Consider the following 15,556-nt stretch of genomic DNA (forward strand, 5'->3'; position numbering starts at 1 on the left):
TTCTATCATCATTTTACAGGTAGCCACATTCCCAGAGTTTATTTTTGTGTGTGTATAAACATACATACACATAGAAAAATAAAGCAGTGTCATGTCATCTGAAGCTTTTAAGTCACTTTTTGTGTTTATGTGTCTGAGTAAGGAATAAAACTGCCCATCTACAGCTTTCTCTAGCATAAAAAGCAGTGAGTGTCCCTGCTGCACACTGGCAAGCCTAATTTGGGTGCTCTAAAAGCCTTGGAGGACATCCTAGTTCACTTGAGGTCTGTAAAAGTGTTCAGCTTCTCTGTCATCTTCAGTTCATCAGCATAAAAATTCTATCATTTCATCAGTTAAATGGACAAAGAGCTGGTAATGATTTTTCTAAGGTAGGTTTTTTAATAGGGCTGTTGTAACATTTTCTTCCGCAGAATTTTTTTAAGTGTAACCTGTTACCAGCAAGGTTTTTATTACCTTTTCATTGATATTTTTTAAAAAGAATTGAACCTTTTCTAAACTGATTCATTCTTGTGCACTGCTCTTGCTTTTGAGGCTGTTTTCTAATGGTTTTGCAGTTTATTCTGATTATGCCCTGCCCACATAACACACTTGTCTGTTAGAGACTATCTATGAAAGGCACATTCTCAGCTGGATTGTGTCTCTGGGAGTCTCAGTGATTACAGAAATCTTTAATGCATTGCTTTCCTGTTCTGCCTGCCTTGGGGACATGAGGAGATGCTGTGAGACTGCTCTGTGTACACAGCTAGGGTGTTTCCCTTCTCTGTGCCAGTGGAATAAACACCACACTGTGAATAAAACTGATTTTATTTGCTTAAACCAGCGTGCTCACAGCTGATGTGAATCTTAGAGTGCAGCTCTGTTTGCTGCCCCAGTCAAGTCCCTGGCAGCTTAAAATTGAGCAAAATATTTTTAGTGCTCTGTTCTGTGTCTGTATTTCAAGCCATGGGCAGCCTGAAATAGCAACCTTGGTGTTTTCAGATCTCTGCACGGAGGAATAAAGTCATTGTGTTTGCCTGTCCCCCTCCCCAGCAGGTCACACACGTGGCCCAGCACGTTCCTCCAGCTGGAGCTGTGGGGGGATCTCCAGAATTCCTGTGGGAAGGAGAAAAGTTCCAAATCAGGCAGCTCAGGCTGAGTCAGAGGCAGAGCTGTGCTGCTCTGGGGGCTGGCAAAACACTTGGGATGAGGAGGGTGCAGGATGGAGGTGGCCATGCCCTGCTGGCATCTTGGAGTTTGGAAGCAATCAATTCTGATTTACTACTGGAAGCAGTAGCCAGTACAACATCAAACTGCTTTTCTGTCCGGCTGATTTCCTCCTCAAACTGCAAACTGAATTTTTTTTTACCATTTTCCTTCAAGAATTTGTGTGAATCTGTGAGATAAACAGAGCAGTTGTAGGGGTGCACTGTGGGAATGATGCAGGCACCTGTTCCATGGCAGGGTTACATTGCAGATATTGATTGCTGTGACAAGAGGGGTTTTTGTGACATTTCACAACTGCCTGCAAAGCAGTGATGAAAACCCTGTGTGAAAGCTGAGCACAGAAAAGGGGAAATAGCTGCACTCCTCCAAGGATCTTGTTACTCTCTTTAGTGGTGTGTGTTGGGTTTTTAAATGAAATGTCCCTTCTGGGCTGTGCTTGGGGCTGCCCTTTCTGCACAGGGCTGGATCAATGTGTGACAGGCAGGACAGGGCCACTGTCACCAGGGCTGAGTGTGACACATGGGCTGTGCTGAGTTCCATCAGCTCAGCTCTCATCCAGCTGCTGTTCCACAGAAGGGCTCTGCCAGCATGAACCAGGGTCTGGGGAGCTGATCCTGAGCAGGGCTCTGAGATGGACCCAATCTCATCTTTTTCATCATTAATGATATTTTTTGAAGGGGTGGGCAGGATTAAAAAGCAATAAAATTAGCTGCTCCTTTCTCTAATACTCCTTTCTAAACAGACCTCCATAAATCACAGAGCTATTTCCCCTTTTCTTGTTTTCTCAGTGTTTTATGTTCTCCTCAGCAGCTGCTCTTGCTACACTTAGGAAATGCTCCTCTGTTGCAAACATCTTTTATGAAAAATCCTTTCCTTAAGATTTTTCCTCCTGAGAAGCTGAGGCGCCTCAGGAACAAAATGCAAACATTGATTATCTGCTGCTGTGGAATGCAACAGGTGCATCTGTGATTGGCCCATGGTTGTTTCTAATTAATGGCCAATCACAGTCAGCTGGCTTGGACAGTGTGTCCGAGCCACAAACCTTTGTTATCATTCCTTCTTTTCCTATTCTTAGCCAGCCTTCTGATGAAATCCTTTCTTCTATTATTTTAGTATAGTTTTAATGTAATATATATCATAAAATAATAAATCAAGCTTTCTGAAACATGGAGTCAGATCCTCATCTCTTCCCTCATCCTCAGACCCCTGTGAGCATGGTCACACTCCTCCAGTGCATCTTCTCCAAACTCTGTATAAACCAAACCCGTGTAGCAGCAAAATATGACAACATCCAGAAATAAAACATTCTAAGAGCAAATTTATTAGGATGATGATTGGGATCATTGATTAGTGATCTAAAGTAGTACTTAGTGCTTGTTACTTTCTTTAACTTGTTTTTTTTCTTTTGGCTTTCAGCTCAGATCGACTGATAGAAGAAACAATAAGGTAGGAATGAATGTAAAAATTTTCATTATTTTCCATACAATCAGCATTTCCATTAAATTGTGTCTAAATATATCAGTCCCTATATTTATAGAGTAACTGTATTGTTTCCAGCTCCTTGGCAGTACTACAATGAATTGCTGCTGGGCTTGGTTTGGGTTTTTTCTATTCAATATTGACATAGGAATGTTGCTTAAATATTTTATTCACCCTAGCTTAGAAAATTTGGGTGAATCACCTTTGGAGCAGAGTGAATCCCAGGCTGAGCTGCTGAGGGCTATTCCTGTAATCAGGATGTTCCTTCTCACAGTGACACTCCTGTAAAAAAAATTTCTGTGCCTTTCAATGTATTCAGAATATGCAGCACCCAGTATGCAGCTGATAGAGGTGAGGGCTTTTACCACAACTGCTTGAGAGGTTATTGCTGTTGTACATTTATTTATCTTTTCTTACATTGTTTGGATACTTAAATGATACCTTCTCTAACTAATCTAGACATTACAGAACTGCAGCAACACAAATTTTATTATCTGTGCCTTTTCCAAGCCAACCTTTTGCAGACCAATAACTCAAACTGTAATAATGCCCAATTTAATGGTTTTAAATTTTAGATTATTGCTTTAAAACAAAAGAGAAGAAAAAAAAGGTAAGAAGTCAAGTAAGATATGCTTTCAGACAATGCATGTACTGACATAAATGATCAAGAAGAATAATTAGAGCTGCAGCAGGGCTGTGTCCATTAAGGGCTGGTTTAAGTACACACAGTGGGCTCAGGATAATTAACATGGAGGAAGAATGTGTTAAACCACATCAGTGTGCAGTGATGAGCCAGATCAGTGCAATAATACCTGAAAATGTGGTGCAATTTCAGCACAGCCTCACAAAAATATTTCTCCAGCTTAGCCCAGCTGTATTTGTTTTGGGTTCTAGTCCTTTCCTCTCCTTTATTGTCATGCTTGTAATCTTACTTTTCCATCTCAGAAATGCTCAGTGTTGGGTGAATTTCTTTTTTGCTGCCACTTCAAGTAAGCAGAACATTAAGCAGCATATGGTGATTTATTACTCTTAATATCCTGCAAAATTACATGTAATTACTGGTAATTATGTCATTGGCCTGGCTTCTGGATTCTGTGTCATCAGAGGAGTTCGGAGCTCTCAACCTTGCACAGTTTGTTATCTGAAGTAAATTCTTGCTTGAGTTGTTGCCAGAAATGTTTTACAGTTTTTTGGTACAAAAAGAGCTGGTTTGGTAACGACATGGAGTAGGAAATGTAATTCCACTTAAATCTGAGTTGAATTCTGCCTCTGTTAAAACCAGGGTGAATTTTTTGTTGAATTCTTTTTCCTTGTGGTCCCCAGTAATGACAAGTGTTTGGGTGTGACATTAATTGATGGCAAATCCTGCTGCCTCCCAAGTGAATTTACCAGATGGGAGTTTACCCAATTCACCAATTGTTTTTATCTATTGTAACCCAAATAAAAGAGGGAATTGTGCAGAAGAAGCTGTTTGAGGACAGATTCCTTGAGATGTAATTAGCTTATTCTGGCTACTGCTCTGTCTTCAAGGTTTACATCTGCTGCAGTTCATTACTCATTTTTTAATTAAGCCAGTCAGGAAATCACGTTTTATTTCCTTCACACTTTTATTTCCTTAGGCTTTGTTACTAAGCACTGATTCCAAACATTGAGAAGCACATTTTTGTGTGTGCAGAGGCTTTTGTTGACGAGCTGCAGCCACTAATTGTGAGCCCTTGCTCTGATTTTCTGTCATTAAGAGAAGTGAGGAGTCTGACTCTCGCTCTCCATGGAGCAAACATCCGTGCCAGGGAGTGCATGGGCACCTGAGCTGAAATGATTCAGTAACCACAGCACTGAGCAGGGCTGTCACTCCAGATGTGTCATTATTACTAAACTTTTAATCAATTTTTAAATGAATTATGTGCCATGGGTTCTTACTGCAGCATATTTCTCTCCAGAAGCGAGTGGGATGTGCTACTTTGTACTGCAGTTCTTTTGGAGCAGCCTTCGCTTCCCTTGGCCAGATTTAAATATAAGCAGAGATTTTGCTTAATATGTTTGGAGTTCTCAGGTTTTCATTTTCAAACATTATCACTCCTCCAAAATAGCAGACCATTTACTTATTGTTTTCTAACAATTTCTGTTTTTATGTTGGCTCAGTTGGAATATTTTTTGTAGTTTTGTCTGTACGGTGTGACAAGTTCTTAGGATTTTATTGTAATTCTATTTCTGAGACCTGATCCATCAATGTTTGAATATTGGCAGATTGGACTGAAGCCAGACCAAAGCCATAAATTCCATTTTTTAAAATGGTCTCCTTATGTATTTGGTCTATCTCTTTAGGTAGTAATTAGGATTTAATAAAAGGGAAAAGCCTAGCACTGAGTGTTGACTTCTTAAAGGCATGAGCCACGTTTGGAGAATTCTCTCATTTCACAACCACCTTGCCAGAGTGTCCAGGCAAAATCACTTGCATTCCTGGGGAAATGTTTCTTCTGTTTTTATCTTAGGCTTCATCAAAGGAAACAATGGAATAAATAAAAGAATAAAGGAATTTGCCAGGGTGTGAGTGTAGGTATGCATTGATGCATACACATATGTGTATATTTAGAGATACAAAGATAGAAATGTATCTCCAGACAAAGAATAAGTGATGCAATCAGAATTTTTACCAATTTAAACCTAGAGCTTTCATTTCTATGCACAGTCACAGAGTCCATTCCCTAATCATAGACCTTGTCATGAATTTCAATGAGCAAGTATGATTCATGGCATGCAAAATGAAGCAGGAGTTCTAGTAATACGTGGATTATTTGATTTTTAATAACACAACTTCTTTCTTTAGATTTTTGTTTCAGTTCTCCAGCAGTGTAGATTTGACTGATGTGTCTCAATGGGTGAAGCCAGGAGTTGATTTTTTGCTACATTTCCCTCAGTGATGCTGGATGGATGTGGCTGCAGCGTGGGGTGAAATAACAGCTTAAACATTAATTTAACTCAAAAATCTTTGCTTCCAACTCAGGCAGCATTAAAAGTGTATTTCTGCATGTTAGACTTGTCCATCTGGGATAATGCCTGGAAGTGTTTATTACCCTGAGGGGTTTTATGCCAGTGAAAAGAGCAGACTGAGTACAAATATCAGTTGAGTTTGCTTTGGAGGGAGGTTTGGCTGCTCTCATACCCACGGCACTGCTGAACAATCAAGGGCAAACTTGGAATGTGGCAGAACTTTTGAGGGAAATATGACTGCAAGCACAGGAATTTGAGATTCTCCTGCTGCTCTGGGGAGGAGATAGGTGGGGTTTTTATGGCTGTGACCTTGGGCTTAGCTGGGAGAGATTTCTCCAGAAGTGCAGCAATGCTGAGCATTGTGCTTGAGCAGGGCTTTAATATTAAATATAGAGAGCAGGCCAGATACCATCTGGTTTTAGAAACTTGGTTTGCACCCAGCTCTGGTAGTTCCAGCCAGTGCAGCACTGAGAATAGTTCCTGCTGGCTTCCAAGTGAAATGTGGAATTGGGGTCATCCCTGTTCCAGTCAGAAATGTTTCATCTTTTGATGGGAAAGGTCCACACGAGTTCTGGAACAGCAGAACCAGGTCCTGAGATCTGGGGTTGGGCTGGGAGTGACTAAATGGGGCCAATCTTGTGAATGGCAAGGATGGGATTCATTTTTTAAAATCTGCATTTGTCAGTGAGGCAATGGCAGCAGCAAGTCAATGAACATATGTCAGGGATGGGAATGGAACCAAAACTGTCTGATGGAGGATATGAGGAATCTGCAGTGCTCAAGATACAGAACCAATCTCTGGACTGGTCCCCAGGAACTCTGATTTCTGCTGCTTCTTAGATTTAATAATCTCCTTTACAGATCTGAAGGCTTAGATAAACCAGCTCAAGGGTTGAATAATCAAATTATACGTGAACAACATTGCTTTTTGCTTGAATTTTGATTTGTTAATAGTAGCTGGAATCCAGTTAAGCTCTTGTTCATGAATATCACAATTACATTTCATTACTAGACCATATCATATTAAAAATTATAATTACCCCAGGTTTTTTTCCTTCAGAGCTCTCCAGTAAAACCTAGCCCTTTGAGCTAAAAAATTGGATATATATCTTGAAAATATTGGATTAAAAAAAATTAAATTGGTTTCAATCTCTTAACCCTTTACATACTGCCTTTTTATATGAAATGGACAGTTTCACTCCCCAGATATTAAAGTAGGAACCTTGTGTTCCCTGAATAATTATTTCTAAAGGCATTTTGGAGGTGGCTCAGGAGCACTTTATATACTGGAAATCATTTTGTGTTTTCACTTCTGTAAATGAATGGATGTTTTAATGAGTCATTGGATGCATCTTACAAAAATATGGGACTTAATTCAGAAGTGCTTTGAGAGACACTGTATTAAAAACTCATCTGGACAAATATCAAGTCAGTGTGGGGGTGGGAGATGGGAATCTGTAGGTTACTGAACAAACTTTCCTGTGTGCAGATAGGATTTTTTTTTTCCTAACTTGATTCTTAGTAATTCAAAATTCCCTGAGTGCTCTTCTTAACAGCAAATTTTTAGTGGTTTTGTGAGTTTGTTGTTTTTTACTTTAGAGGACTAAAATACCTGCATTGAAAAATTGTATGTTTGTATCAGGTAAAAGCAGCATTTCACATTTTCCTCCCTCTGAAATGACAGCTTTGGTTTCCTTTTATATTTTTCTGTTGTGTTTTTCCACTTTACTTTTACTCCTCCAGAACATTTCCCCTCCATATTTAAGGCTCATAAACTCATCCAAGGACTTATTTTAATCATTATTATTCCTGTAGATGAAGTCAATAGCAGCAGAGGTGACTTTTCTGAGTTATTATGAAGCCTTGTTGTATTTCTGTCCTGCTTTATGTATTTTTGAAACACGTGCCAGCAAGGAGAACAGTATTTGCCATATTTTTCTTTCTCAGGCACTGTGTCTTCAAGCTTTGTCAACTGAACAATTCTTTATAATTTCATTTAATATCTTGTTTTTAAGAGCAGGGTTGCTTTTTTTCTGACCTTCAAAACAGTTTAAATTTGAAATGGGAAATTCAGTTTTGTATTGGTAAAGAAACAAAGAAAATGAAAACTTATATACCATGGGGGATATTCTTAATTAGGACCAGATTTCAGAAACTGATTTTTTTCTGTGCTGTGATGGAAGCATTATTTGGGATGAAAGAAACTTCTAAATTTAAAGCTTAAGCCATGAGAGCATCATTCTTATGTTGCTTGTAAGGTAATACCAGTTTTCATGGGGGCTGGAGGAGAAAAGTCAAACCCTGCCTGTTTCAAGAAATCTCAGAGTTTCACACTGTTAACAGTTCACATAAAACTGAAATCATTTAACTGTAAAAGAGGGAGATTAATGGGAAAATTGTGGTTTCATTCATGTTGCTTCATGCCATTCATTGGCCTCTGAAGAAGCATTCCCTGCTTGTTCTCCTCTTGTGGGAGCTGTGGATTATTCTTAGCACCAACAACTTGATCTTCTTTCTTTCCCCAGCATTGCCATGGCAACAAAAGAAAATATGACTTCTCAGAGAGGGATGTTGAAGTCAATACAAAGCAAGATGAATACCTTGGCAAGTATCCTTTTTCCTGAGTATTGGTGCTGCCTGTGCCTCAGAAGAGTTGTGGCACAATGTTTCACTCTGTCATCAGCAGTGACAAACAGGTCAGGTTTTTATCAGGCTCACCTGATAACCTGACTGAAGCATCTTAATGGGAAATGTGGTAAGTTGGTTTTGGTCAAATTTGGGCATTGCATATAAATTAACAGAATTTCATTTCAGGTCGAGGCCTGCAACAGCATTTCCTGGCCTTCCTTCCCTGCTGTATGCTGTTCTAGAAGTGCAATTTCATTTCAGGTCCTGCTTTTTGCTTTCAAAACAGCTGAAGCTTGGTGTTCCTCACTGCTTGCTGTGGTTTGCAGCTAAGAGAAGTGAGGGCCTAAGCATCCTCTTGTCTGTCACACTTTTGTGAGATTTTGGCTTGTTGGTTTCTGTGCATGTTCTGTCTCAGGGCTGAAAATTGTGCCACGTTGTCAAGTCAGGCACGTTTGTGGTTTTCCCACTTATTCCTTCCCTTCTTCAATAGACAATGTCAGCACTGTTTGGTCAGACACATGACATCCTGGAAAGATGCATCTTGGTAACCCAGAAATTTCATTACGTTTCTTAGCAGCTGGCAAGAACATTCCAATAAAATCTCAGTAGGCTTTGACCTTAAAAAGATTCTCAATTCCAAAGACACAAAGCTCTGATTGTCCTGTTGGCAGTTGTATTTTGTACATTAAGAGATAGATTTACACCCTGGTGGTTTTACAGAGCTTGCACAGTGTGTGGGTCATGCAATGTGCAGGATTTTCTCAGTCAAATGCCTTTGGTTGTTCTCTTCACCAGTAGCAGAATCCCACTGAAGAAATTCCTTTGGTTGTCTCTTCACCAGTAACAGAATCCCATTGAAGAAATTCCACAGATGTTTCATGTAACCACCCCAGTTTTTTTTCATTCTCATTTAAACATGATTAATAAAAGTAACTAAGCCTCACATAGTGGAGATTAAAATGGTGATTGAGGTTGCTGCTGTAGGACATGAAACAACACGAGCACACACTGTTGCTCTCAAGGTAAAGAAAAGGCAAGTTTATTTTCTGACTCCAACATTTATAGATTTCCAAAAGTGACAGTGGATTGGAGGGTGAAAGTGCCACCTCTCCAATGACACTGGACAAACCAACAGTCCATCAAATTCTCCTCCTCCACAAAAGAACGCAAACCAATAAGTTATTTACAGAAAGTGTGTGAGAAAGTTTGCTACAAGAATGTAAACATCAGAAGGCTTAGAAAATCTTAAAAACTCAGAGTGACAGAGGTGGTCAGGTGGTGAATTATGTGTAACTGTGAGCTCTGGGCTGTTCCCTTTTCTCTGCTGGTCTGCAGTCAGTGGAGTGCAGTTGTAATTCTGCTCTCCATCCAGCAGCCTTTACTGCTCCAGCTTCTCCCAGCTTGGGAATGGTCCCGGTGTTGGCATTGCCCCATCCAGCCTTTGGGGCTTGTTGGTGAATCCCTGTTTGTGCTGTGCCCTTGACTCAGAGCCCTCCCAGACCGTTTTCCAGCCGTGAACAGCCTGATCCAAAGGATCAACCTGCGCAAGCGCCGCGATTCCCTCATCCTGGGCGGCGTCATCGGCGTCTGCACCATCCTGCTGCTCCTCTACGCCTTCCATTGATGGCTGCTCCCCCCTGGACTCTGCCAAACCTCATCACACCCTTCCCTTCTCCCAGCCAAGGAAAAGGGACTTGGGGGAAGCATCAGACTCGCACAGCCTGCTCCTGGCTGGGGCTGTCAGCATGGGTGTCTGGAGCTTCTGATGGTAGCCACTGGCACTGGGCTCGGGCTGAAGCTGCAGTGTTTCTCCTCCCCTGTTCACCTTCCTTTGGGTTAAATTTGGTGGGATTTGTTTGTCTTTAATTCCCTTTCTCACTGCAAGGTAAGTGCCCGTGGGATGCTTAACCAGGACTGGGGCAGCAGTTCCAGTGCTCAGCAGTGCTGGGGAGGTTTGGTGCTGGCTGGGGAGTGGGAGAGGATTAAGTTTTCCTTGTGTGGAAGCTCAGCAGGAAGGCTTTTCCCTCTAATCCCAGCCCAGTACTGAATTTTACCCTGAGAGATGAATATTGCAGCTTTAAGCCTTCAGGTTGCTTTACTACTAAATACATGTTCTGTAATTCTTTTTAACTCCTGGTTGAGATTCTAGTTATTTCTGCATAATTCATGCTGTGAAAACTGTGCTTCACACAAATTCCTCAAAGTTAACAAAAAAAAAAGGGGGTTTGTGTTCACTTTTTGCACAGAACTTGAATATGAAAGTACCCTCTGAGGGAGATCATAAGATTTTTTGTGGCTTTAAAGGGACTGACAAAGTCCCACTGTGTAAAAAGGGAGCACAGTGTCCCAGCAGCTGTTTACTCAAGTGTTCAGTCATCTGAAAAGTGACCAAACATGAGTTCACCTGAAGGAATCTTTCGGGTGCAAATGCTTTCATTTTGGCTGGCATCATAAAAGATCTTTATAAAGACACAATAAGCAGTTTACAAAGCCTATACTGTAATTTAGGTGAAGTTATTCTGATAGTGCAGGTAAGAAGGATATGATCTAAACTGTTGATTGGAAATGAAAATGATGATGGTTATAACAAAGGTTTTGGACATAACTCCTCCTAGCAAAGAGCTGACTGTATGAATAGTGAAACAAGTGTTATTTACCATTTTCTGGGGGGGAAAAACTTTTTCTTGGTCTGGACAGGCAAAAAGAACCCTGTTGTTTGTCTGTAAACAAAGCTGACATCTGCAGTGGCTTTGGTCCTGCAGCTTCCCAGATCACAGCTTTTTCTGCTCTTTCAACAACACTTTTCCATCTGTCATATCATAACCCAATAAATTCGAGCCTTGGCACTGAAATACCTTTCTAAGAACTTGATTAACTCTTTTCACAATCCACTTAGAGTGCTCCTAACAGATTCCATGTGTTCCATCTCCCACAAATGTCACACAGTCCTCATGTTCTCCTCTGGAGCAGAGTCCAGTGGGATGGACACAATTTTTTACTTCATTTTATAGTGCCTGTGAGCTGGAGGGAATAGAGACTTGTGTAGTGTGCAAACCCACGCTGTTACACCCAAAATGTCTGGATTTAAAGGCTTCTTTGCAGACTTAATAACCCTGTGCTAAAAAGTCAACAAGGGCTTCTAATCAGCCATCCTGCCATTGGGATTTGGAAGCATTTGGAATTAAGATGTGTAAAACTGTGGGGCTTGAATTTGAAATAAAGGGTGATTATTTGGTTGATTTGGGAACGTTCTCATTTCGAAATGAAGTGTTTATTAAGGGGGTTTATGAAAAAGCTTGATGGATAAAGGAGGGTTATTCATGGGTCTGTGTGTTGGGAGATCAAACTCTCCCTGTTGCCTTTTCTTTGATTCCTCCTCCACCCTGAGGGACCCTGATCAGCACTTGTGCATCTGTTTAGGATTTGTAGGATTTGGTTGCTCTATAGTTGGCAATATAAGATCTTCAGTACCATAAATAAATTCATTTATTTAATCTTATAACAAGTCTTTTTATTGGACTTAACTGATTATTTGGTGCATATATTTAATCTTATTGTGAAAAAGCTGCTATGGAAAATATGTAGATTATAATAAATATGTAAACATAATTGATTTTTCATGTTATGAAAATGTTCTGGAGGAACTGATATATTTTAGTATAAAATAATGGAAATATGCTGAATTATCTCTGATAAAGCTTTACTGGAAACGGTTTCGGTGTTGGCAGCCCCTCCATGGTTTTTGTTTGTGCTGGTTTTGAGTCAGTTTTGTGTTGAAAAATACATTTAATTATCTTTGGAGTTTTCCCTTCATCATCATCTGGCAGAGTGAGCGGGTGTTGTGCTGTGCTCCCTGGAGGGATGTGTTTGCATCTGGCCCAGGGAAAGGCTTCCAAATTCAGGAGAATCAGCCTCACAATTCATCTCTAACAGCCTGGACCTTGGTCAGGACAATGGACTGGAAAATGAACACAGTGGATTGGTAGCATTCTGCTTCACATCCCAAAATACAGGTTTGTGTGTCTCCTGTTGCTAAATGTGTTCTTGGAGTTTTTCATTCTGTGTGGTTCCTCCTGCTCTGAGGAGAAAAGATGTGGTTAAAGAATCCTCATTCCTGCAATTCCTGCCAAAGTGGCGGTTTCCTAACTCAGCCCAACAGAAGTGTGCTAAGAAAATCATTGCTGAGCACTGGATTGAAGGGGGGAAATCCAGGGTATTTTACAGGATGTGTTTCACACACACAGACACTCTTTTTCAGTTTCTGCTTCATCCTTCCCAGCAGATAAGCAGCTTCTCCAAACCTGGCCAGGCACTGGAGCACAAAGGATGGTGTTGGTAATGTTGGTGCCACACTTCACACATGTGGGAATATTTTTATCCCTGTTCTTTAGGTTATTTTTCACCTGTTCACCAGATCCTCAGTCTCTGGTGCTGCAGCAGAGCATTTGGGCAACACCCAGAACTGTGTCCACAACTGTGGCTTCTCCCCAGGGCACTGCCAGGGCTTTGACCTTCCTGGGCAACACTTTTTTCTTAACCAGTATTGATTTCAGGAGTTTTGCATATCAAAGTTAGGTATAAATTACTGCTGGATTACTGAGTAATCGACAAGAATTTTCATTCGTAGCTCACAAGTCCTTTCATTGCATTAAGGTAAATGTGAGAAGAGTCAGTTCCTTGCTGGATGTTGGCAATGAAAGAGCAGAAGTAGATTTTTAGGTGATGTGCAGGTGTCAGGTGCAATGTTCACTGCTGTCCTGCTGTGTCCCCTGAGGTGCTGCTTTCCCAGAGCTGCACAGGGAGCTGGGGCTGCTCCACCCCTTCTGATGGTGCAGCTCATTTAGTCACGACTAAATGAGAGTTTTAACTCTCTAAATGTAGCAACTTGTTTCCCAAGATCACCTGAGGCATAACCTTTTCCTATTTTTACTGGTTTTTGTCCCAAAGCTTTCATTTGAGACAGGAAGGAGAGGGTAACAGCTGTCACTGCTGAAGGAGGAAATTCTGGAAGTTCTGAAATTCCTTATAGCAGAATGGATTGTGGAATGTGCAGGACAGGAGAATGCAGTGAGAGGCACAGTGAGCCACAGCTGAGCCAGGTCACATCTCCAGTGCCCTCTGTGCCCTGCACCTCTCCTGGCACTGCACATTTGAGTGGTGATGTTTGAATTCTGAGTATAGAAGCAGCTGTTGGTCAGTGTGGTACTGAGTGAGGAAAGCAGTTCAATAAACACTCTTCACCCAAAACAAAGCCCTTTCTCACAAAACGTCCCATACCTTGTAAATGAGTTTCTGATTGCACTTTCTGATATTTTTTTTTCTTTTTCATACACGTTATTGAAACTTCTATTGTAACTGTAATTATTTTTGTTCTCACCTATTGTGCATTCTCTGTATGTATTAAATTTAAAAAAAGGCTTTGATATGTAATTTAATAATAAATTAGAATTCTAAGCAAGGTGCTTGCTTCTTTCTCCCCTTGACAATCTCTCCCTACCTAAACTTCAGGGAAGATGCAGAGGGGATTCATCTCACCCTTTGGAATTGTCTCTGGACGTACAAATCAGTGTGTTCTGACACAAAACCTGTGTTCTCAGGTTTTATGTCAAATATCAGACGTGGTGGAACCTTTCCTGACCCAAAATTATTTGGGGCCTGTGTTTCTCCTGCCTGGGAGGGGGCTGGTTATACTCGTGGTGGTTTTCCCTGGATTTATTTTTTTGGTTTCTTCACCAGGTGGGACAGGGATGGTTTCCTTTAGAGGTAAGTGTTAAAAGGAAGATCTCTCTCTGTGAATTTCTGTTTTCAGGACAGGAGGGACTCTATGACCCTGTGGTTTTCCAGCCCCACTGTGCTCTGGTCTATCTCCCTCATTGTTCCAGCCAGGCAGCATTGTGCCTGAAGGATCCACCTTGTGCCTGCTGCTTTTGCAATCAATGCTAAATCTTTCAGTGCCACTCCAAATCTGTATTCTCAGAGCAGCAGAGCTGCCTGCTGTTGTGGTACCTGGGAGTGAAGAGAGGGATTTCTCCTTGCAGAGCTGTCGTGCTGTGCCTGTAAACGCTGCCTTAAAGCAGGGATGCATCTCTGTATCCTTAATGCCTGCTAAATATTCAAGAGTGACCAGATGCTCTCCCAAGGGAAAGCTTTGACTGTATGGCTCAAGCTAAAGGGAGAAACTTCAAAAAAACTTCTGAAAATGGAAAGGCAGTTCTGGTTCCAGACAGTGGGAGTGCAGTGAGTTTTTCCAGTTGCGGCGCTGGTAATAAGTGGTGCATAAAATTCCATCTTCGTTTGGATTAGAAAATTAATTATTAATGGCACTGAATCCTTTTTTCCTGCTCCCTGTACAGTCAATAATTTATAGTGGCACAGGCATAGGATATATATTTTTAACCATCCCCCTCCCAGAGCAGCGTTGTTGGCGTTGGGAAGCGCTGTCCTTGCTGACAGCCTGGGCGCAGTGGCTGTTCTGCATTATGGATGAGCCTTTCCCCAGCAGCTTTCCTGCTGAAAGGGAGCCGAGCCCTCCATCAGAAATTCACACCAGTGCCTTTGTTTCCTCCCTTTCACCGAACGTGGGCGGTGTACAGCGCCGTGAACTCGATTTTGGAGCGTTTTAATAGAAAACCTCAATGTTTACAGTTGGTGTTGCCGTTTCCCGAATGCCAGCCTTTCATGCACCATCTCCAGGTAGAAAATCCGTGCTGCCAGCGCCGTGCCTTGGCAGCTGGGCTGTGCTCATTAACGCTGTCGCCTTCACCTTCCCCTGGCTGCAGCTCTGCCCCGCTCCATCCGCAGCCCTTCCCCTGTTCTTTGTTCCTAATGGGACCCTGAGGCTTTGCTAACCCAGATTCCAGAGCCAGGCGGGAGGAGCCTGGCTGGAAATCAGAGCCCCAGCACCCCTGGAGCAGCGTTTGCCATCCTCTCCTCGCGGGTTGTGCTCTGGTTCTCTCGGTTTTGGCACCCTGTGGGTTTGGAGAGGTCGCCTGCCATCGGGGCTGTTCACATCTTACATCTTGTGCTGCTTTATCTGCACTGCCTGTCCAATTCTTTCATTCCTGTCCAGACATTTCAAACACATGGATTTTTTTTTTTTTTTTTTTTGTTTCATAATTTTCATTTCTTTCTTAAAAATGCATCCTTTGAACTCCAGAAGGGTTGTCCAGGGTGATTGGAGCTTATCAATCAAAGGCAAACCTGAAGGAAATTCACTGATAACCCCTGAGGTGCACAAGCCCAGCACGGGGCTCTC

At 41.7% G+C, this 15,556-nt stretch overlaps 1 protein-coding gene across 2 annotated transcripts in view; it reads left to right on the forward strand.

Moving 5' to 3' along the window:
- The window catches only part of GOSR1 (golgi SNAP receptor complex member 1), a 28,803-nt gene extending 15,044 nt beyond the window's left edge, over window positions 1–13,759 (forward strand). For both annotated transcript variants that reach the window (XM_059486910.1, XM_059486911.1), the window contains exons 6-8: window positions 2,620–2,649; window positions 8,199–8,281; window positions 9,801–13,759. In XM_059486910.1, coding sequence (XP_059342893.1) covers window positions 2,620–2,649; window positions 8,199–8,281; window positions 9,801–9,925 — 238 coding nt within the window. In that variant the 3' untranslated portion in view covers window positions 9,926–13,759. The remainder of the gene's footprint in view (window positions 1–2,619; window positions 2,650–8,198; window positions 8,282–9,800) is intronic.
- The last annotated feature ends 1,797 nt before the right edge of the window (window positions 13,760–15,556 follow it).

This window comes from Ammospiza nelsoni, chromosome 21 (assembly GCF_027579445.1).
Source record: "Ammospiza nelsoni isolate bAmmNel1 chromosome 21, bAmmNel1.pri, whole genome shotgun sequence".
In the NCBI taxonomy this organism is placed as follows: domain Eukaryota; kingdom Metazoa; phylum Chordata; class Aves; order Passeriformes; family Passerellidae; genus Ammospiza; species Ammospiza nelsoni.